Genomic DNA, 24326 nt, shown 5'->3' on the forward strand with positions numbered 1-24326 from the left:
AATGACTTGTGGGACTTCTGTTTCTGATGTCCATGGTCCTTCCCCTCGCTCCAGCTGGGATATCACATCTGGTTTAAAAACTGGAAAGCCTGATCATGAAAAAAGACATGGAAATCATTATAAACACAGACCCTGTTTAGAATTCTGATCAGAATCACAGACTTTCAAGACTTGAAAAGGACCACAGAGACCATCTAATCTAAATCATATCAAATCTCACCTACATCATATCAATAAGTGGTCAGTGAACATCGTGTGAATTTCTAGGAAGCTTTAATTGTTAGGACATTTTCCTTTATCTTTAGCCCAACTCTAACTCTGCAGCTCCTTCCCCCAGCCTTCCTGCCCCCCTGCAATGATTTTAGTTTTGCCCTGTGCAATAAATGGAAATATTCTAACCTTTCTCCACAGGAAAGTCATTCCAATATTTGGTGGCCATCACAACATCCCACCCTCCCATTTCCCAACTCCTCTTTTCTCACTATGCACACCCAGGTACATCAACCAGGCCTTAGGTGACATGAATCTCTTCACTATCCAGGATGCTTTCCTCTGGATGCTTAATCTTAAGAGATTTATTTCTTAAAACAACAGCCACTTAAAACAATATTCTAGACAAAGTATGACCAGAGCAGAGTAGTACAGGGCTATCACTTCCTAGATTCCAGCCTAAGTTTCTCTTGAAGAAGCCAAAGACAGATTTTGCCATGTCACGTTATGGGCTTTTATGAAGCTCTTTTTCAAATAAGCATCTCTCCAACGTGTCTTTCTCCACTTTGATCTTGGGTAGTGAGCATTTTCGAAAGCAGGCATAAGATTTATTTTTATCTCTGTTGCATATCATTCTATTAGCTTTGCCCAACATTCTGGGCTGTTAAGATCTTTCTGAACCTGTACTCTTGTCATTCACCAGGTTGGTTACCCATGTGCCTCTTCTAACCTGACTGGGTTTGTGTTATTAGAAAATCTGACATTTAAGCTTTTACCTAAATCATCAAAAAAATGTTAAACCATCAAAGGTGCCTGGGGCATTCCACTAGGGACTTCCTGCCAAGATAACAACAATTAATGATGGGCGATATATCCTTTGGGCTCAGCTATTGAGAATATACCTGGTTATCTACTGCACATCTCTACATCTTGCCCCTAAGGACAGCAAGCAAAATTTTTGTCCAAACCTAGGCAGACCATGTTTTCAGGCTCATCCTTGCCAAAAGAAGAAATTGGAGTTAATCTAGAAGCTCTATTCCTGATGAAGTCATGCTAATTCTTTGTGACCCCTACTTTTTTTGTTTGCCAAGCATTTTTTAAAGAATATATTCTGGAATCTTTCTAGGAACTGACATCGAGTTCACTGATGTACAACTGGACTTTCCCCCTTCCAAGTTTTTTGAACATCTGGACAATAGAAATAACTTATGCACTCCAGATACACCAAGATTCTTTTCTTTTTTAACCCTTACCTTCCATCTTGGAGTCAATACTGTGTATTGGCTCCTTGGTGGAAGAGTGGTAAGGGTAGGCAATGGGGGTCAAGTGACTTGCCCAGGGTCACACAGCTGGGAAGTGTCTGAGGCTAGATTTGAACCTAGAACCTCCCATCTCTAGGCCTGACTCTCAATCCACTGAGCCACCCAGCTGCCCCCACACCATGATTCTTAACAAATGACAATACACGGAGACCCCAGTAAGTATATTCTGAATTAGAGAAGAATAATATTCTTACCCAAGGAGACAAAGTTCTTATAGTTCTCTAGCATCACATCTCTATATAGGTCTCTCTGTGCTGGGTCCAATTGTTGCCATTCTTCTTGAGTAAAGTCCACAGCCACATCCTTAAAGGTTACTGATTCCTGAAATATTAAAACTGATTACTGCTCCGCCTTCTTTCATATGGGACCAAAAGGAGAGCTACAAAGGTGGCAGAATATAAAAGAATTGGCTCTCAATATTGAGGGTGTCAGTGTGTTCTATCAAATATCTGTTGAGCAGCTATTTACTCTGCCAGACTTTGTATTAGACGGGTACAGTTTTATGTTATTACTCAAGTTCACTCATAGTGGGGGGTTTTCTTAACCTCTAGTGTCAGAGACCCCCTTTGGGCAGTCTGTTGAAACCGATAGACTCCTTCTCAAACCATATCTTTAAATAAGTGAAGGAAATGCTTAAATTCTGATTTTAGTTAAAGACGAAGGTGTAGATTTTTTTTCTCATCCAAGTGCAAAGACCTCTTGAGATTTATTCATGGCCTCTTTAGGGAGTGATAGCCCCCAATTTAAGAACTCATTATGCTCATAGAGCTACCCACCCAGAAGGAGACAACCCAATCTAGCATACAGAGAATTAGTTTAAGAGAGTTCAAGGCATAGCTGAAGTACCAGACACACTCATTCCAGAAAGACACAGATCAAATGAGATCTGTGCTTTACAAACCATAACTTACTAGATAAATACCAGACGTCATCATCATTATTTTTACAGAGAAGTCTTTCAAAAGACTCATTAAAGAGCTAAAAGGAGACCTAGTTAGAGAATAAAAAAGAGCCAGTTCTGGTCACTGAGAGTTGAGTTCTAAAGAGCAACAAACTCTGGGAAGCCAGCTGAACAACCTCCCCCAGGAAGGATGCTCTATCTGTAAAAGTGAAATTTGGGAAATGCCATCTAAAAGTGTATATATTTCTATGGACATGGAAAATGTATCAACTACATTTCCTGTGATCCAACGTGGTCCAACTGGTTTCCGTTTCCAGGTTTTTGGGCTTGGGGAGGCCGACGTCTTGACGCAGGGAAGAGTTTATAATCTCCTGGGTTAGGAGGGAGTGGGCTCTTGGCTAGCAGACTCGGAAACAGGAGACAGTAATGGAGGCGGCAGTTTTGAATGCTTACAAGCGCGTGGTCTAATTATCTATCAGCATGGCTTTAATTAAAATACTAATAATTATTATTATATCAGCCTTTATCATTTTTAATATTAATAATTTGGCGAACCAGAAGGTCGAAATTCGAACTCTAAATCTTCCAGATAGCCTAACGATAGCCATGCCTGCTTTTTGGCCGTCTGGCTCAGCTCTTTTGAGCACTTTTTTAAAAAAGGAAAGTGACTTTCCTTGCCATGCTTTTGCTAAAAGCAAGAGCACGTTTTTGCCTCCCGCGGGACTCAGCCAGCCAGTCCAGCCCAAACCACCTTGGGAGGGAGGTCAGGCCAGCCGATTCGGGCTTTTGGCTTTACACTAAAATGCTGGAGCCCAGCCAGTGTGTCTCTGCCGCTGCTCTCCTGACTCCTGACTTGATCTCCATTCCTGCCGTGCCGAAAGCCTGCAAGCCTCCCAGTGCCTGTGATCTCCGATCCTGACTCACTGGTGCTGCTGGAGTCCAGAACTCCGAGCCCCAACAGCTCACCCAGTCCTGACTTGCCGAGATCTCGACCTCCAGAGACTGCTTCAGCTCTGCCGCTAACAATTTGGGTAGTATATTCTTCTTTCTCCCTATTTCTAGCCTTCCACGTGTTTCTCTAAAGACCTAATTTAGGCAACCCCCACCCCCACAAGCTCTACACGTGGGATTTTCTACAAAACTTTTTCTCTAGCCCCGAGCCCAATGACCTGACCCCACGTGGACCTAGCGTTTACCCTTAATCGGCCGAATGGCCTATTCAGACTTGCTTGTGATTAAAAACTGAACTCAGGGGAAGAAATTTCACCCTATACCTGCTCAGAACTTTGAGCAAAGACTGATTATAAAAAAAAAACCTTTCAGAACTGAATGACTTTTAAAGAGACTGTATCTTACTGTATTTTGCTAATTAGTGTTTTGTAAATTAATCTTGCTTATTTCGTTGATTTTCCTGTTACACTGAATCATTTTAAGATAATGTAGTTTGTGGCTGCTAGATTAATTCTGTTATGATTTTATTGTAACTCCCAAATAATGAAAAAAAAATCTATTAGAACTGGTAAGAGGTTTTGACCAGCTTGTTGATCTGATACTATTGATCTTATAGAGCACATGTCTTTAAAAATTTATTCTGTCTTGGTAATTGTAAAGAACCTTGAAAGTTCCATGCTTTGAATATTACCTTGTAATTTTACAAGAGATCTTTTTTAACTTTTACTTTAAATCCTTAAGAATTGTTGTCTTAAAGGATAAGCTTTTATATATTTTATTATAAGAGATATTATTGCCTTAAATGGGTAGAAGCATTTCCTACCCAGGATTTTTTTTTAAATACAGAGAGTCAAGGAGCTCCTGTATATTCTTTGCTATGGAAGCAATAACAGCATTTGCCAAGGGTTACAGGTTGTAACAAGTAAATGATTTTAACCATTATTGTTTTAAAATGTGCTATTGGAAATAATGGTACTCTATTTGAATGTGCATTCTGAATCTGCTATTTTGTAAAACCCACTTTCTCTCACAGAAAATCTCATTTTTGGGTAACGTAATCCTTCTAGTTCTAAGCTATATATATTTTTGATTCTTTAAAACTTTTTTTAATGAGAGAAATTGATTTTCCCTTTTATCATCTTGTACTGGAAGTACATATATAATCATTATTTATCCTTTTTCTGATTCTACAGCAAATACCTGAGCCTATAGGACTTTGATTAAATGCCTCTCTGATTCCAGAAGGGAATATGAAAGCCGTTAATAGTGCTAAAGAAAGCACATGGTCAGAGACTTGACTGACTAAAATCTGCTTGGATTGCAGCAGTTCCATGCCAATACTTTAGGGCTTGGAAATTGGGGTTTGAGTCCTGGAGTCCCAGTCTTTTCTAAAAACTTTAGAGGACGTGGGTCCCCTCGACTTAGATTCCTAGAAAGCACCTAAGATTGGTTATTTTATTTGGCTCAGTTCCCTAAAAAAGCTGATGATAAGTCAGATCAGAGAGAGACGTTTTCCTTAAGTCCTGGCCCTGGATGGGTAATTGCAATCTGCTGAATTCACTTTAATTAGGCCTTCATTGAAAGGTCTAAGTTTATTTTCCCCAGATTTTTTGCACATTTTACATTTCATTCACAAGTTAATTTTTTCTTCTTTTTTCTTGAATTTTATTCTTTGTATTTTGCCATCCTTAGCTGGCCTGAGGTACCCTTTTTTTAGAAAAAAAGGTGTGTTTAAGATTTACCTCACCAGGGATATCTGTTAAGTTTTTTTAAAATTCGATAATGTAAAAATATATGTATATTTAACTCTTTTAGGAATAATTTCATGGGGAATTGTATAAATCTTAGAAGAAAATGTATGTTTTGTAATCTATAATGTAAAGTTTAAATTCTTTTGAGAATAATTTCACGATAAGGATCCTGCCATCTCCCCAGAATCCAGACGACGAACTTGTTTGGTGAGGACACATGAAGATGTCTGAAAAGCCTTCACTGTACCATGAAGACCAAACTTTGAACTTTGGGGTGCAGTTGATTGAACTATGGGGAGTTGAAATTGAGTTGTATGTATTGTTTTAATTGTACACTGTTGTGCCAGTGAGGGACTGCCCCCCAAATTGATTTTTTGTCAATGCGGCTAATTTTAACTATTTGTTCATCTATTTCTTTTATCCCCAAATTCCTGAAAAATTTAGAAGTTGTTTATTTTTACAGGTCCAGCGAAGAAAAAAGGACTAACCTTTTTTTTTTTTTTTGCTGGACCTCACGGGGAATTGTAAAAGTGAAATTTGGGAAATGCCATCTAAAAGTGTATATATTTCTATGGACATGGAAAATGTATCAAACTACATTTCCCGTGATCCAACGGGGTCCAACTGGTTTCCGTTTCCGGGTCTTTGGGCTTGGGAAGGCCGACGTCTTGACCCAGGGAAGAGCTTAAATCTCCTGGGTTAGGAGGGAGTGGTCTCTTTGCCAGTAGGCTCTCTTGGCCAGCAGACTGGAGACAGTAATGGAGGCGGCAGTTTTGAATGCTTACAAGCACGTGGTCTGATTATCTATCAGCATGGCTTTAATTAAAATACTAATAATTATTATTATATCAGCCTTTATCATTTTTAATATTAACATATCCGAGGAGCATGGCGAAGACATGGTTAGGAGAGAAAGGCGACTAAAGTTCTTCATTTCCAGAGTTATCAGCTGCTTTGGCCATATGTGTTCACATGTGTTCTCTACATGCGACTCGCCATCACTACACTCAAATTTAAACTGACCCTTGTCACAGATGTGAGGTGTATGTGGAAGGGTAGTACTATAGCTACTCTTCCTAAGATGCCATCATGGTAAATGCCTCGTGACTAACTGCTCATCGATGGGAAACCCACCAGTGAAGGGTACCAGGTACCTCTGGTGAGGTATCCTAGAGTGGGCATTAATGAAAGCATATTTCAAATTTAATAATCCGACACTGTTCTGCTTGTCAGTCGCTTTCTGAACAGCCTTCTATTCTGTTCTCTCCTGTGTACTGACACCTTTTTCTTTATTTTTGAGAGGTAATATCATCCTCCCTCTTGAAACCCATAACTCTCCAACCCCTCCTCCCAATAAAAGCTCTCCTCCTTTACCACTGCATGTAGCAAAGCAAAACAAGTCCTCCCATCGGCCATGTCGAAAAATTAGTGTTTCATTCTGATTCTCTATTCTGGCACCCATCTGCCGAGAGGTGGGAGCAGAATTCATTATGAGTCATCTGGACTCAGGATTGGTCTTTGTGTTTATCACAGCCCTTACGGATTTCATAGTTTTTTTCCTTGGTAATGTTTTAATCACTGTGTTAAGTTGTGCTTCTAGGCCGTTTGCTCTCCCAGGTTTCGCTGCACCTACCCCTTTTATAATTTCTTACAGCCCACTAGCATTCCATCACATTCATATTATAATTTCATTTATTCAATAAACATTAAGCACTTACTATGCATTTAATATATCCTAATCGTCCAGCCATTTCCCATTTGAAGAGCATCTGCTTTATTCTAGTTCTTTGTTACAACAGTAGGTGTGGTTATACAAATGTTTCTATATTCAATCTTCTCCCTCTTTTTTTAAATTCTAAGAGGGTAGATATCTAGAGGTAGTATAGCTGGGTCAGAGGGAAAAAACAGGTCAGTAATTTTGAGGGTACAGTTCTAAATTGCTTTCTAAAATGGGTGGATCAAACTGCAGCTCTACCAACAGTGCATTGTAGGGCCTATTCTTCTACAGTCCTAACTACAATGTCACCGTGCATACAGACTTGGGCTTACATCCCACCTCTGACACATTAACTTTTTTTTTTTTTTAACCCTTAACTTCTGTGTATTGGCTCCAAGGCAGAAGAGTGGTAAGGATGGGCAATGGGGGTCAAGTGACTTGCCCAGGGTCATACAGCTGGGAAGTGTCTGAGGCCGGATTTGAACCCAGGACCTCCTGTCTCTAGGCCTGGCTCTCAATCCACTGAGCTACCCAGCTGCCCCCCTGACATATTAACTCTTAAAGATTGTGTAAAAAAATTTTTTTTTGATGAACAAGAATATTTCTTCCTCCCTCACATTTCCCAATCCATCCCCATTGGAGAAAAAAAAAACCATCATAAATATAAATAGCTAAGCAAAACAAATTCTCTAGTTGGCCGCATCCCAAAATATGACTTATTCTGCCAGGAAAAAACAGGAGTCCTTCACCTTTCTGTCAACAGGAGGATGGCACATCACAGGTTCCCTTATTAGCCACTGTGTACATCAGCATTCTTAAGTCTAAAATGACTCGTTACGAGAAGGTCCCCACCTCCCTGCATTGGTAGCTCCCTTATCTAGGCGTTCCCCAGGCCAGTGAAAACACAAGCCAAGTTCCTCTCCCCTCCTCATGCTTCCAGGGCCTGCGAGCACTTTTTCTCCATGCAGTTGGTGATACCTGAGCTTTCTTACTCTGAAAACTGTTAACTCTTGAACCACATATCTTCTGAGGAATGGCTTTTAATACTTTTATCAATGCTATCTCCTTCCTTCTGCCTCTAACTTGCTTGTGATGGACCTTCTCGGTCTCGTTGACGCATCCACATAGAGCTTGTTTCAGCACATGGTGAGCAACGTTGGTCTAAATCTAAGGAACTTCTCGACTGGGTGTCGGTTCTCTCCATAACTGACTCGCTGAGCTCGAGCTGCTCCACGACTCGGTGACGAGGATGTGCAGGGCCGACTCTACCTGGGCCTCAGAGAGAGCTGAGAAAGGGGCCTCCTTTAGGACCCAGGAGCCCAGGAAGCTGCGGTAACCAGGGAAACGAGACCTTTGGGTCTCAGGCCCCCCCATCACGCCTCCCCAAGATGAGAGAAGGCCCCGGGGGGGGGGGGGAGGGCGGCCAGGTCTCTGCGCTGCTCATCTTGCTGTCTTATGCCAGTCACACGCAGGGAGGAGCCTTTGTCCCCCCTCACAGATGGCCCCCGGCTCCCCTGCTGCGAGCCCAACTTGCTCCCGGTGCCCCCCAAGTCTTCCCTCGGAGCGTTCCTTCTGCCCCAGAAGTCCCCTTCGTCTCCCTTTCGGATGGGCTGGGCCGTGCCCCGTCTCTGCTTTCAGAAGGAGGCCCAGGCTGGCGGGTCATCAGTCCTCTCCACACGGCCACCGCCATGAGCCTCAGCTCCCGGGCACGCCTGGCTCTCCTTGGCGTGGGGCCTCTTGGTTTCTGCTTGTACTCACATTCCCTGTGTTCACCGCGGGGCCTCGCACAGAGGAAGTGACCAAGAAATACTTGTTAGGGGGCAGGTGGGGTGGCTCAGTGGATGGAGAGCCAGGCCTAGAGATGGGAGGTCCTGGGTTCCAATCTGGCCTCAGACAATTCCTAGCTGTGTGATCCTGGGCAAGTCACTTGACCCCCATCGCCCAGCCCTCACTGCTCTTCTGCCTTGGAGCCAATACACAGTATTAATTCTAAGACAGAAGGTGAGGGTTTCAAAACATTTTTTAAATTAAAAAAAAAAATACATACTTGCTGACTTCCCAGATGACTTTTGCTCCCACCCAGCAGATCCCCATCTCTCTATGCTGGGGTTTACTGGCCCCCATGACACTGCACTCGATTGCTTAGAGACAGAGAAGGCTTCACAGGCAATCGTGTCCATTTCCTTCATTTTACATAATAGAAAACCGAGGAAGAGATTAAGTGACTTGACTAGGGTCAAACAGGTAGGATTAAGGGGAAGGTTTTGATGTGGGTTTTCTCAATTCCAAGTCCGCCCCCTCTTCATTTAGTCATGCTACTTCCACCATCCAGTGTACCCAGTTTGTTCCTTTTTTATTTTTAACAGGCACTAAATCAATTGTTACTACTTTGTAGAGGAGTCTGGGGCCTGGAACTACGAGGCCCCCTCCTTCCTTCCCATGTTTTCCCTCATATCCTCTGAGATTCTTGGCTTTTGGCTTTTCTAGATTAATTTTCTCAGCCACGTTTTCCCTAGTGCACAAGGTAATCCTTTGATAATTACACTTGGATGGTAATGCATGTCTAAAGCTGACCCTTACCTCTTGTCTCATATTCTCCTCATCTGCAGATGTGACGGGTCACTTTTCCCATCTCCCCTCATTTGCTTATATCAACCTTTCTGTCTAAATCATGTACCCATTTTGAGCTTTTCTGGATATGTAGGTCTATGCCGGATTTTGACCAAACAGCTTCCCAATTTTCCCAGCAGATTTGGACGAACAGAAGTTCTTGCCTCCAAAGCTTAGATCTTTAGTTGATCAATACTAGATTAATGTTAGTGCTTTCTGACCCCGAAGAACTTTCTACCGATTAAAAGTACATCATGTATTTGCTTCTGAATGCATTTGCATTCTTTCTCTAGAGTGCTGTTTGCCACAGTTTCCCCAAATTGAGATTTCTTCTAATAGTTTTAATGAACTATAAAGGGGACAGTCTAATCTGCTGGAAGAGTTCTGCACGTGCAGCCAGGCAATTCCTGGATTGGAATCCTGCAATCAGTAGCTGTGTGGCCAAGGAAAAGCCACTTAAACTTTTGGACGTTGGGCCTCCTTCTCTACAAAATGGGGATAACGATACCTGTATTCCTGACCCCACAAGGTTGTGGAGAGGCTATATGATGATGCATGTACTTGTTCCTTCATTCATATTCTAAGCTATGATCGGTATCTGGAGGACCTTTTTTTTTTTTTGGCCTTTAGGCCCAGGCCTCTTCCTTTCAGCATTTAAGGTTTATTGACCCCTGTACGCTGGCCTGAGGCACTGGACTCCTAACATTCCTTAGTCCTAGGATTCGGAGATTGGCCACCACTTGTTCCCTAATTACCTACAACAAAAGACAGTGACAGGGCACAGCGGGTTAGTCAGGAAAACCCGAGTTCAAATCCAGCCTCAGAAAGTCACTAGTTGTATGGCTCTAGTCTAGGCAAGTCACTTCACCTCAGTCTGGCTCCATTTCTGCAAATGTAAAAGAAGGGTCAGAGCAGCCCTTATCTCACAGGGTTATCGTGAGAACCAAACGGACAATATGGATGAAGAGCATCCCGCAGGGCTTGGGACACACTTAATAAAAGGGGATGCCTTCCTCTTTCCTGAAGAAACCGCCCCAGCCAAGTTACAACACAGGTCAAACCCCAGACAATAGCAAGACCATAAACCATGCACAGAACCTGCCCAAGCCCTGCCTCCATGGGCTGGTGGAACCCAGCCTGGGAAACCCCAGAGCAGGAATCACATGGGATAGCAGAAGGTCTGGCCTAGCTTGGGGGAAGGAGCAGTCTAGGCGGTTCAGGCTGGGACTAAAAGCTCTCAGGAACGAGAGGGGCCAGCAAGCAGGATGCCTCTGGCCAGGGGCTCGCCATGCTGAGCTTCCAGGCAGGATCTGAAGCCTGCTTTTTTATTAAGCTTGAAGCTTACTATGGGGGCGGCTGGTGGCTCTGAATAGAGCCAGGCCCAGAGACAAGAGGTCCTGCGTTCGTATCTGGCCAGACATGGCCCGGCTGTATGACTCTGGATAAGTCACTTAGCCCCAGTCTCCCTGCCGTACCATTCTGCTTTGGAACAGATACTTAGTATTGCTTCTAAAGCAGAAGGTAAGGGTTAAAAAAAGAAAAAGCTTATTGTGCTAAGAGCTGGTCTAAAAAGGAAGGCAAAAACATAGGCCAGCCTCTAAGCGGCTCACGTTCTAAGAGGAGAAACAGCGTACAAGTATAACAAGGAGCACCCGATGGAAGGCAGTCTCAGGGGAAGAGCCTCAGGCAGAAAGAGGGGCAGGTGAGAGCCGCGACCGCAGGGAAGCCGGGCAGAGGAGGCGAGGGCCCAGAGTACTCCAGGCCGGGAGGCCAGCTGGGGGAAGGCAGGGGAGGACCAGGACTCTGCCCAGTCTCCTCAGAGCCAGGCCCTTCCTGGCATTTCTCAGCCACTTCCCCGTCCCTCCAGCTCCCTGCGTGGCTCCTCTTCACGGGTTCTCTTTCCCACAAGGAATGGGAGCTTCTCGAGCCTGGGGGCTGTCTGGCTTGCTTACGGCTGCCTCCCTAGCACGTAGCACAATGCCTAGCATGTAATAAGAGCTGAAAAATACTTTTTCCCCTCATTCATTCAAATAGTGAGGATGCAAGGGGAAGGGAGAATGTTTCTGGTAGAGAGTCTTAACCTTTTCTTTTTTTAATCCTGGGCCCCTCTGGCAGGCTGCTGAAGTCTAGGAACTCTTTCTAAGAAAAATATTTTAAAACACACAATTGCCTGGATGACTGTAGTTCTTCCTCTCATTCCTGCTTCCCGGCCAAGTTCTGCAGGATGTCTTTCTCAATGGCCCTTAACCCAGGGTTTTCCATCTACTACGAACCCCACTTCATTCTGTCTAGATCTCGTTTGGGTAAAGCTCTTTGCATGTTGTCTCCCCATCAGACATCCCTGAAGGCAGGGACTGGTTTTGGCTTTTCTTAGCATCCTCAGAACTCAGCACACGGTCTAGATGCTCGATAAACTCTCGCTGCCTCAGTGGCCAACACTTATCAAAACATCCCCCCCCAAAAGAACTGAACTTCATGTTAATTTGGGGTTTTCTAAGTCAATATGCAGGCCACACAGATGTTTCTAGTGATGGATTAAGACTCTGGAGCCCCCAATTCTCTCTTGCTAGGCATATGACCTAAAGGGGCCAAAGGCAGAAAGAAAAGTCCTGGAGCTACAAACAAATTTATGGCAGAGCTTTGTGTATTAGCAAAATACTGTGAACAAAACGAGTGTCCATCATTGCAGAGTAACTAAACAGATTGGGGTACAGGAATGGGATGACGTATTACTGTGCCATAAGGAACAGTGACTATCAAGAATATGGGGAGGTCCTGGGTTCCGATCTGGCCTCAGACATTTCCCAGCTGGGTGACCCTGGGCAAGTCCCTTAACCCATGGCTTAGCCCTTACTGCTCTTCTGCCTTGGGACCAATACATAGAATGGATTCTAAGAGAGAAGGGAAGAATACAGGGAGGCAAGTGAAGATTTGTAAGCATCAAAGACAAGTGAAATCTGCAGAACCAGAAAATCAATGTATACAATCATAACAATGTAAACAATGACCACCACCACGGAAACCCAATCTGAGAGCCACATGGTGACAAGGACATCAAGGAGAGGTACAAAAGGCCCCTCCCTTCTCCACAGAGATGGGGCACTACGGATGTAGAGATGGCCTAGCCTGTCAGCCTTGAATGGAGGCTATTTTTAATTCCTTGTGATAAAGAGATGCTAGTTCCTGACTAATGTGAATCAAGAATCCCTCAAAGTGATCATATTATTTGAATCTGCACTGCACATTTCCACTGGGTTGGAGCCAATGACTATATTTCATACAGTTTTATATAATTCATAGAACTACAACTTTGAATCATGCAAATTAAAATGCTTCAAGGGATTCATTATTATTCATTATCAATCAGGATCTACCCATATATATTAGGAAGGGAACATGATGTGGAGAAAAAAAGGATATCGATCATTGTTTTGTTTTACTAAAGAAGAGACATTCGATCTAATTCCAGTTTTTCCCCTCGTGAAATCGGGTACGACGTTTCAATTCTCTTCGTTCAGATTCTTCATGCATCAAAGACTGGCTCTCTTCATTTATCACCCTGAATCCCCTGTCAGGAAAGGCCCCTCTTCTGAGTGTGACAAACCTGGAGCAAGGATGCCCTGAGTGTACGTAGCTGGCACAGACAAAGGTCAGGGAGGTGATCTATCTTTTGGGAGAGAAAAAATCCAACTCACCTGGGCTCTCTCTGACAGGACGGCAAAGGCCATTCCTTCTTCCTGCTCGGGGCTCCTTTCTTGGGGAAGGGAAGGATCTTCAGAAGGCAGAGCTGAGGACAGAAAAGGCGCCATGAGGAAAATCAATCTTGATGTGCAGCTTTCAGACTCAGGAGGGCAGAGATTCCCAGACAACCTCTAGGGGTGACTACTGTGATCCCTACACAACAAAGGGCCAAAGGGTGCTCCAGAGCAATTATGGCCCTGATGGGAATGACTGAAGAGATGAACTCTAAGGCCTGAGGCCCAGACTCAGTCTCTGTAACCACAGCAGGCTCCAAGTGATAGTACAAAGACCCAAACGAGGGCAAAATGGGTGGAGATTCATAACTCTGTCCCTATATGTGACAGAGCGTGACTTTTCCTCATACAAGGAATAATAGTTATAAACATCATCCAAATCACAATAATTAGCATTTATAGAAAGCAGTCAAGTTTGGAAAGCATATCTCAGATACTAGCTCGTTTCATCCCTATAACTGCCCTGGAGACAGGTACAACAGTTACCCCCCACGGTACAGTTGAGAAAACTGAGGCAATCATAGATGAAGTGACTTTCCCAAAGTTAACCAGCCAGAAAATGCCCGAAGCCAGATATTCACGGAGCCCCCTAACTTATCTGGGAATAACATATCCCAGTTCTCCCCAAAGGCTCATAGCGTGCAGCAGAATCCATTTTCAGAACTCTTAGGAGAAAGCCATTTCCCAGACAAAACTGTACTTTCAGGGAAGCCTGATGGCACAAAACTCAAAGCAAGGCCCTGGGTTCTAAAGTCAGCTCTGGCATAAGCTTCTCACTTGGTTTCTAGGATCTCAATATGCAAAATGGGGAGAAAAAAAACGATCCCTGACCTAGCCCCATCTCATAGATTCACATAAGAACAAAATGATCTACTTGCAAAACCCTTTACAAGTAACATCAACTGCCAATGACTTCTGCACACACAGTAAAATCTTTTGAAGGGAAGACCTTAGGAGGGGTTTGGTGAAGGGCTGTCCCCTCCCAACGACCTTCACCCTCATCCCTGTCCTAGGAACAAGCAATAGAAAATTGTCTTTCTGCCTTGATTTATTAGGGTGCAGAAGGGGACAACAAAAAGTAGGCTGAGAAGGAACATAGCAGGGGCTCACTTCAGACTTCAATTATTCTCACTTAATGAGTATTCTATACCCTAAGGTCAGGGAGACCATCATCTATTACAGGGTTTTTTCACCAGGGATTTCAGGGGATCCATGAACTTCTTATATCTTTATTTTCAGTAACCTCCATCTGAAATTCTTAAAAAAAAATGTGTATTCTAAGAAGGGGTGCCAAAGAGTCTGTGACACAAAAATGGATTAAGAAGCCCTGCTCCAATATATAGTTTGTGTGAGTATAATGAGGACCGTGGGATCCTATGGGTCAAGAGATGGGAAGGGCAGCTGGGGCCTCACACAGTGTGAGAAGCACATCTACTAGAGTAGAATATCTTAAGCTTTTTGGGGGTGACATAGACCCCCTTGGCAATCTGGCAAAAAGTCTCCTCAGCATCATCTTTTTAAGAGCATAAAACAGAATACCCAGAATTACAAAACAAGCCATTATACTGAAATAGTTACCAAAATAATTTTTAGAAGGAGCAAAGAGTATGGATATAATTGGTATGTCAAAAATCAATCCATCAACAAGCAAAAAACTGAACTGCTTATGTAAAGGAATATTAGGAAAAAGGTTAACACATCTTTGTGGGGCATGCAGCGGTAGTGATGAGCATCCAGTGCCCCACTGGTTTATTGACAATGGCTAGTTGACAAATTCATCCAATAGTTATTGTAACCCTGAATGGACTAACACGGATCTTCTCGGTTTTCCGCATCCAAGAATTCCCAGTGCACACCTGGTGAGGTCACCACTTTGGAGACTCTTAGATCGAGTGGAACTGGGGGGGCTAACAGTCACAGGCCAGCGCCTTGAGCTCTAAATTGAGAGATCTTTAAGACAGGTTAGTGTTTTGTGCAGATCTACTCTGTTCCAAAGTGTCTGTCATTTGTAATGACTATGTTGTTTGGACCGCTCTTCCTGCCCAAATTCCCAGTGGTGATGTAAATCTGGCATAAATCAGACAGAAATCTTGGTCCACTTCTAAGTGGTCACCATGGGATCTAATTGGAGAAAAACTCTAGAAAAGCTGATCTACACTTCTTGATATCTGTCAATCTAAATGGCCAACGTAAATAATTTCTATTGAAAGGGCTGGCCATTATATGGTTTCTTTGATCATGAAACTACAAATTTGAAAAGGTCAAATAGAGGATCAATTCTCAAAACAAATGGGTTACTGGTTTATCTGAACAGAGTCTGAAGTTTATAATTTTTGTCAAATGGTTAAAAATAATAAAAAATAATAATAATGAAAAAACTCACCTTAAGCCTTGTTTTATTGGCAACCCTGTAGGAAAAGTCTAGAAACATTTCTGCTGAAATTCCAAAGCTTTCAAAAAATACAGTCTCATCTCTGTGTTCCTAATTCCAGTCAGGTTGGGAATGCAGAGAAAAACAAACAAGAAGAAAGAAAACCTTTCCTCATTTGCAGAACTTATACCATTATAAGGGGGCAGCTGGATGGCTCAGTAGAGACAGGCCTAAAGATGGGAGATACTAGGTTCAAATCTGTCCTCAGACACTTCCTAGCTATGTGATCCTGGGCAAGTCACTTCGCCCCCATTGCCCAGCCCTTACCACTCTTCTGCCTTGGAACCAATACGCAGTATTGATTCTAAGATGGAAGGTAAGGGTTTAAAAAAGAATTTATACCATTTCAAACTAATTAAGCCTAAATCTGTCACCTTGAAATGAAACTTTATTTTTAATTTCCAAATTATGATAAAAATGTGATTTTTAAATAAAGAAATTTTTTTAATGTAGTTTGATTTTTTTTACAAATGGTGAAATATCCTAGTGTAGTGGGTCAATTTGGGGCTGCAGCTTCCTAGGACTTTAGAAAAAAAAATTTTTTGAAATGTGAAAAATAATCCCCAGAACCTTCTAGCACTACTCTCTGCTTTCCCTAGAGAGTGACAGATGTATTCGTTTAGTGTGGGGTCCAAGAAGGTGATTTCATAAACTAGAGAATGTTCAGTCCTAAACAGAACTAAAGGAAATTTAAAATTTTTATCTCTAATAATTTCAAAAGTAGAAAAAAACCAAGCAGTTTTGCAGTCTGAAGTTTTGAAATCTTCTGAGCAACTATTAAGTCTTTCTCCAGGGTGCATAGTAAATGGCTTAAACAATTCATTTAAAATAGGCATACTTTAATTTTAGGAGGATGTTTTATTTTACCACTTTTACTATCAATAGTCATGAACGGTAAAACCCAATTGCCTTAGGGAAATTAAATTTAAAATACTCTCAAATAAATTAAAATAGACTACACATTTGTAGGTTCTTAAGTAATCAAATTGGAAACAGCTTACTTAGAAAAATGAGAAACTATAAACCTTGACATTTTCATTAGAGAAAAGCAAAGTTTTGCAGTCGATTAAGAAAATGTGATAATTTGCAGGGAGGAGATCCAATGGAGTGAAGGAAGCTAGTTCTGTAGATTGGGCGATGATCTGGAAATAAAGATGAGGGACTAAGAAAGCAGAGAAAGAAAGTAAATGGAGTGTACAAAGAGAGGCACAGTTTTGAGGTGTGCATGGCTTTAACCAACGTCCACAGGAAGAAAGGGAAGGAAAGCTAAGGGAAATTTTGAATCTCATTGACACAGGAGAATAGGAAGACTTCTATCTCTAAAACTGTGACCTTTATTTGGAGAAATGATTGTTTCTACCTAAAAAAAAAGAATAATATAGAAATGGGTTTTGAATGGCAATACATGTATGACCCAGAGGAATTGCTTGTCAACTGCGGGCAGGAGGAGGGAAGAGGGGAGAGAGACCACATGAATCATGTAACCATGGGAAAAAAAATTAAAAATAAAAATAAAATACCTAAAAAACAGAAAACTGGGTACCACTTCCATTGACATTGTATGGATATAAAGTTCAATGGGGGCAGCTGGGTAGAAAAGGACTAGAATGCTAGGCCTGGACTCAGGAGGTCCTGGGTTCAGATTTGTCCATGGACACTTTCTAGCCATGTAATCCTGGGCAAGTCACTTAATCCTATTTGCCTAGCCCTTACCATCCTTCTGTCTTAGAATTGACACTAAGTCAGTAGATGAGGGTTTTTTTAAAAATAGGCAATGTGAAGTATGGATTTGGATTTCTTGTGGGAATACAGAATTGGTGATTTTCTTTTTAATGCCCAAGTTGGTGGATGGTTGATGCTCCCCTTTTTTTCTTTTTTTGCTTTGAGTTTGGGAAACCATTGTACGAAAAATACTGTTCATCTGAGAAAAGATACTCTGAGTGAGATATATTTACATCACTTGGAGACCATCTAAATGCTGTGAGATCAGGCTTGGAACTATCACTTATCAGGGACTTTTATCCTTCTGCTTAAAAAGCTGTCAACTATTTGCCTGGGTATGTTGTTGTTGTTCATTCATCTCAGTTATGTCAGTGACCCTGTTAGGGTTTTTCTAGGCAGAGACACTGGAGTGGTCTGCCATCTCCTCCTTCAGATCATTTTACAGATGAGGAAATTGAGGCAGAGTTCAGTGGTCTGCCCGGCATCGCAGCGTCTGAGGTCACATTTGCACACAGGCTGCACTCGGCTGTCTGACTCCAGGCCTGGCATTTTACTGCACCGCCCAGCTTCCCTTGCTTCAAAATGAATAATTACAATGACGTGCAGTGTCTAGAAAAAGTACAGAAGACCTTGTAAATTCTCGTTATCTGTGATTTTCTTTGGAGATGTGCCAAGCCCTCTGGATCTCCGGCCTTGGCAAGGCCATCCAACTAACTGTATCAGCTCTGTGAAAGGAGGACTCACAGGATGGAGCTAACTAACGAGAGCCTTTTCAATTCTAAGACAATCCACTCCTCTTCTAACACTCTCACGGCCCAAAGGGAGGTTGGCATACGAGTCTGCTTACAATACAGAAGTGATTTAGATGATGAATTATCTGACTAATGAATATGAAAAATCATGAAAAACCAAACTGGATAAAATGACAATATTTTATTCACTGGGCAAAGTGGCCCAGTGAATAGAGTGCCAGGACTGGAGTCAGGAAAACTTGAGACCAAATCCAGCCTCACACAATAACTAGCTGTGTGACCTGGGCAAGTCGCTTTACTTATGTTTGCCTCAGTTTCCTCCTCTGTAAAATGGGGGTAATAACAGCACCTACCTTTCAGGGTTGTTGGGAGGATCAAATGGGATCATAATTGTAAATTTCATATGTAATATGTAAAATCGCTTAGCAAGGGGCCTGGCACATAGGAAGCACTATGTAAATGTTGTTGTTATGATTATCATCATTACTATTATTATTACTTGGAACAGTATAATTTAGAGCTACATCTTTGAACCAACCGACAATCAATTGATTTCCATTTTCAAGATTTCATTTTTGTCTTGGATGTTAATATCCAATATCTCGAGACGTTCAGGCTACCAGAAGCCAGTGTCATTCTGAAATTTCAGTAAACGATCATAATTTGTTTTTTTGTGTCAAATCCCAGAACGTGATTCTTTCATTAATCTTTCTTAATTAATTTTACATTAAGATCGCTGAATATATGTTGTATGTATATACATGTGTATATGTATATAAATATTTATATTACATATTTGTATGTATGCATGTATATGTGAATGAATGAAAAAAAGTTGTGTTTTCTCAGGACTTTGTATTTAGTGAGTATTTTTGTTTTTTTTTTTTTTTAACCCTTACCTTCTGTCTCAGAATTGAATATTGGTTCCAAGGCAGAAGAACAGTAAAGGCAACTGAGATTAAATGACTTGCGCAGAGTCACACAGCTTGGAAATATCTGAAACCATATTTGAATCCAGGACCTCCCAGCACCAGGCCTGGCACACTATCCCATGAGCCACTTAGTTGTCCCTCAATGAGGTTCTTAAATTGAGATCTGAAAACCAGAAAAGTATCTATGAGTAGATTTCAGGGGCTTTATTTTTACTAAAGTGAAATTTAATGTTTCCTACAATTATGAATTTTTCAAAAATTATTCCAATAAGGGATCCATAGGCTTTACCAGTATGACACAAAACAGGATGAGAAGCCCTGCTCTCATGCATAGTTTGTGCGAGTGTAATAAGGACAGTGGGATTCTGTGGGTCAAGAGATGGGAAGAGAAGCTGGGGCCTCACCCAGTGAGAGAAGCACGTATCCCCTAGAGGAGGAGGTCTTGAGCTTTTTTGAGGGTGACACAGAGCCCCCCTGCTTTGGCAATCTGGCAGAATTTTTCAGAATCTCATTATAGCTAACATTTATAGTGTTTTCACGTTTGCAAAATGCTCCACATATATTATTTCATTTTCTCCTCACAACCCCCATGGGAAAGTAGGTGCTATTATGGTTACAGTTTTACAGATGAGGAAACTGAGGCAGAAGTTGTGACTTTTCCATAGTCATATAGCTGGGATATATTCAGGGCTGGATCAAAACTCCCTGACACCGGGTCCATCACCCTATCTATCAGCTGCCTTCTTATATATCTAAATGGATTTATAGACAGTTGGGGGTGGGGGAAGTACTCCATACAGATATAGATAGATTAATATAGAAATAGATGGAGTACATTCTTAGATCTCTAGTAATTATCTCTATCTCTCCAATGGACATAAAGGCATCTTTTTGCCCCTCTAGCCAGGGCTGACCTCTTCAGGGTGAACAGAGCAGATGAAATGCCATATGGAAAATGCTCTGCAAACCTTCAAGAGAGCTGCTTAGTCATTCTCAAGAAAATGAGGAGAGCAGCTTCCTTCAAGGGCCAGATCCCTGCAGCACTCACCCCAGATTCTAGGCACCTGAGAAATGGCTAAAACCTAGTGCATCTGAACAGCTGACCTTGATGGAGCACTGAGGTTTGCCTAGGTGGGGCTTTAGAAAGAAGTCTCAATGGAACCTCACAACAAACATCCGGGTGAGGTTGGGAGAAAAGGGGCATTTCTCCTGGAGTCCAGAGACAAGCAAACTTTAGCTCAGACGTGCAATGAGCCTTGTCCAGAGCCACAAGAGGAACCTCGGCCCACCCACCTACCCACTTTTGCAATCCTCACCTGTCTCACACATTTGGGCGAAATTCTCCATGATCACCTCTGCTGTGCTGTTCTTGGATGCTCTGACTTTACCCCAGCAGCAAGCTGGAGAGGAAAGCTTCCTACTCCAGCAGAAGTCTCTCCAGGATCTGCCTTTCTCAGCAATTTGTGTCTTGAAGCTGCTACACAATGTCTCAGGGCAGCTGTATCTCCTCCTATTAGGGGCTCCCAAGGCCCAAGGAGTCTGCCTTTCATATGTCACTGTTCAGGCTCCTTGATCTTCCCCTTTCTAGAGAAGAGGAGCCCACAAACTCAAGATCACTTGGGCTGGAACCATCACCACATGAGTCTGTCTCCCTAGGAGGGACCCTTCTGCCAGCACTTGTCAATATTCTCTACAGGAATGGCTCAGCTGCCTCAGTCATCGATCTCATTCCAGGCTCCAGATGATGGTCAGATGCCCTGGGTATACAAATGAATACATGATGAGCTTCATTCAGTCCATAAACACTCAGGGAGAGCCAAGTGCCTTCCGTAGAAGCAACAGGACCTAGTGGATACAGGGCCAGTCTTTTGAGTCTGGAAGACTTAGGCCTCTGACACCCACTAGCTGTGTGACCACCAGCAAGTCATTTACCTTTTTTCAATCCAAATAAGACTAAGAATTACATATAAGTGGCCAATCTGTTTCATTAGAGGGAGCCTCCACACAAGGACTTGCCTACCCTGATGAAATCCAAGGTCTGGAGTCTCCAGCACCCCAAATAAAAACAGTCATTGTAAATAAGGGCTTGTGGAAAACTATGAAAGAGATAAGGATTATCAGTAGAAAATAAATGCCTTTAGGGCAGGAACCCTCAAGAAGGAAATTATAAAATGCTATATATTATCTCCCCCATTCTGGGGGGGGACCCCATTTTTGCCTTTAATTAAATTCTTTGTGATTAGCAATGTACCTGGCATATAATAAACAGCTTTAAACTGCTTGCTGACTTGACTTAGTATAGTCCCTGGTTTATATTGGTAGCCTCTTAAATGCTTACTGAGATTGAAAAGGACAATGACCAAGAGGAGAGAGATTGTGTTCTCTGACTGAGCATATGGTTATCTCTGTGGCCTTGGGCAAATCCTGTTCTGTGTCAGAGCCAACACTGACTGGCAGGGCCCCTGGGAGGTGCTTCCCTGTGCCCCTGCCCTCACCCCTCTGTCTGTTGGGAGATTCCAGTGAAATCGAGGCTCTAAAGCCCTAGCAAACCTTAATGCTTATAATCTAGTTCAGGAGTCAGCAACCAGGAGCCTTTTAAGTGAATGTTATTGGCCAAAACAAATAAATCAGACTATGAAGTCCTTGAGATGAACTCCAGGAATCTAAAGGAGTCAGCTGGCTAGGTTTACTAAATACCTATGACTGGTCCACCAGTGGATGTCATTGATTAGAATAGAGATCACAGAGGATGGATAAAATGAGGAAGAAGTGATGGAGGGGCTTTTAGGGAATGAGAGTGAAGTAGTGATCTCCCAGGAAAACAACAGGGCAATGGAATAAACCCAGTTCCCAGGGATGAGGAGGCGATGTCCAAGGGGAGTGAGGAGTGGGATAAAGGCAGCGGTTCTTCACTTAGCTCCCCGCTGGGTCCTGTCCTACCCCGAGCTCCCCCCCGCTCCCCCCATCCCACCCCCCTTCTCTCCTTCCTTTACAATCCTCTCACCAGATCTTTGCTCTTCTCATCCCCACCCTGGTGCTCCGAAGTTCCGTAGGTGTCTCTCCTTCCCAGTTCTTACCTAATCTCTTCCCCCAGTTGATGGCTAAAGTCTAGCCCCACCAGCATTCTCTAACCTCTTCGAAGGATCATTGGTTGCCCCCCACGTCAATACCGAGGTGGAAGAGGGGCGGGGCTACACGGCCCCTCCCCTATCCGTGTCAAAACCGAGCTAGAGAAGGGGCGGGGCCACTCAGTCCTTCCCCAACCCCGTGACAACGCCAGGCTGGAGGAGGGGCAGGGGTCACCACAGCCCCTCCCCGTTTAGCACCCCAGTTTTGTATAACTAAACGCAGTTGTTTTCCCTCAATGGTGGGAAGAAATATGTGACTCTTCTAAGAGTCTTATTCTACTGTGCCAAAAGAGGAATCGCTCCCACAGCCACCATCAGGAAGGTTCAGGGTCCTGAAGGGGCGCCCCCGAACTCGTGGGAGCAGTTGATTCGGTCAGACACCCACTCGTACAGAGTGACCCCCCAGGAGACACAGCGAGGCTGGGCCTAGATTCAAGTCCGGAAGGCCCCTGCAGTGTGGCTGTCCACAAAGAGCTCAGGCGTGAGCAAGCTCTCCCCGTGACACCCTCCACCCAGGAACCTCTCTCAATCTTCAACGACTGGAAGGATTGGAGGGGCGTTCAGCAGTGCAAGGAAGGAGGAACGCGGAGCCCAGGCCTCCTCCCACTCAGATCTCGACCCCCGCCCTGCCCCAACATCTCTGCGGCCAGGCGGCCCCCCCACAGGCCTTCCCCAGCTCCCCACACCACACTTGGTTGTACACAGGCACGTACATGCACCCCCTTTACACTCTCACACTGACACCCACGCAAGGTCACACTCAAACAAACGGGCACACAGTCCCCCTTCCCCCCACCCCACCCACGGGAGTGCTTACACACTTACTGACACCGGCACACAGCTATGGACTCGAGGAACCAGGACCCCGACACCTCGTACAGTCCCAGGCCCGGCCCCCCAAGCCTTGCGCACGCGCACGCTTACTCGTAGACTTGCAGACTGACGCTCAGGCAACTAGCTCAACAACCGCTTCTCCCCTCCCTTTTTTTCCTTACCGGCTCGGCAGAGCGGATCCTCGAACAAAGGCCCGAAGGAAAACCGGGCCCCTCGGAGGATTGCGCCTGCGCGTCCCAAGCCCCGAAACTAAAACTCCCAGAATTCCATCGTGTCTAGCGTGTAGTGGGCCTGAAAACCCCAGCGCAGTCTACGATCCCGTCGTCTTCTGGGAAATGGAGTCTTCATTGCTGTCTTGTCCGAGGAAGAACCGCGGTCGCCGTCTCCCTGGACACCATTTCCCAGAGGGTGCAGCGGCGCTTGTGTGACCTGAGTCCTGGATGGGGGATGGATAGGAGACGCTCAGGCAGGGTTATTGGAAGCCGGTGGAGTACGACACTGAGAGTGACACTGTGTGATAGACAGAAACGGAAGGGCAGGAGGAGCGGGGACAGAGACAGAAAGAGACACCGCGACCCTCACCCCCTCGGAGACTGGGGCATCTCCCCCTTCCCGCGTTCCCGGGGTAGCAGCTGGTGAAGCCCATGCGATCCGGGACCGTGGTTTTTCCAAACCGTCCGGGATCCAGGCGGGACTTTACAGGTCCTTCCCTCGGTCCTGAGCGCCCCGCCCATCGTGGCCAGGCTCCCCCCTCCGACATCCTCTTCAGCTTCGTTCTTTCCCCCTCCCTGCCCCCCCCCCCTCCGCCCATGCGTCTCCCGCTGTCGGTGCGGGCTGGGAGCGCATTCATTCTCCTTGAAGGGGCCGCCAGCTTTGGACTGTTGTTTTCTAACAACCGCGGCCGCCCTGGGTAAGATGGAGAGGAAGAAAGGAGAGAATACTGTAAAGCGCTGGCAAACACACCTTGAAGCGCTTCGTGAATTGGTTTGGTTTGTTTGTTCCCCGTTATTCTCCTAGTACTCTACAGCCCAGCCATCCTGCTGTCCCTCACGCGTGACTTTCCAACTTCAGCCCCTTTGCCTTTGCCCAGGTTGCTCCCCCTGCACTCTGGCCGTCCTCCTCATCTCTGCCTTTCAGAATCCTCCGGCCTCCTTCAAAGCATACGTCAAATGCTATTTTCTGCGGGAGGAGGGGAGTCTTTCCTGATGGCCTCAACTCCGGCCTCCCTTCCTGCCACCCATTCAATTGAGTTTACTTTGTACGTCTTGGGTATCTGCTTGTGTGTGTGTTTAAGAGGGCGCCCACGTGTG

General features: G+C 44.1%; 1 protein-coding gene across 1 annotated transcript in view; it reads right to left on the minus strand.

The window, feature by feature from the left end:
- LOC123240757 (zinc finger protein 658B-like) overlaps positions 1-24326 on the minus strand; it is an 85252-nt gene that overhangs the window by 37888 nt on the left and 23038 nt on the right. The window contains exon 5 of the mRNA XM_044668469.1: positions 9469-9489. Coding sequence (XP_044524404.1) covers positions 9469-9489 — 21 coding nt within the window. The remainder of the gene's footprint in view (positions 1-9468; positions 9490-24326) is intronic.

The sequence above is a fragment of the Gracilinanus agilis genome, chromosome 3 (assembly GCF_016433145.1).
Source record: "Gracilinanus agilis isolate LMUSP501 chromosome 3, AgileGrace, whole genome shotgun sequence".
Lineage (NCBI taxonomy): Eukaryota > Metazoa > Chordata > Mammalia > Didelphimorphia > Didelphidae > Gracilinanus > Gracilinanus agilis.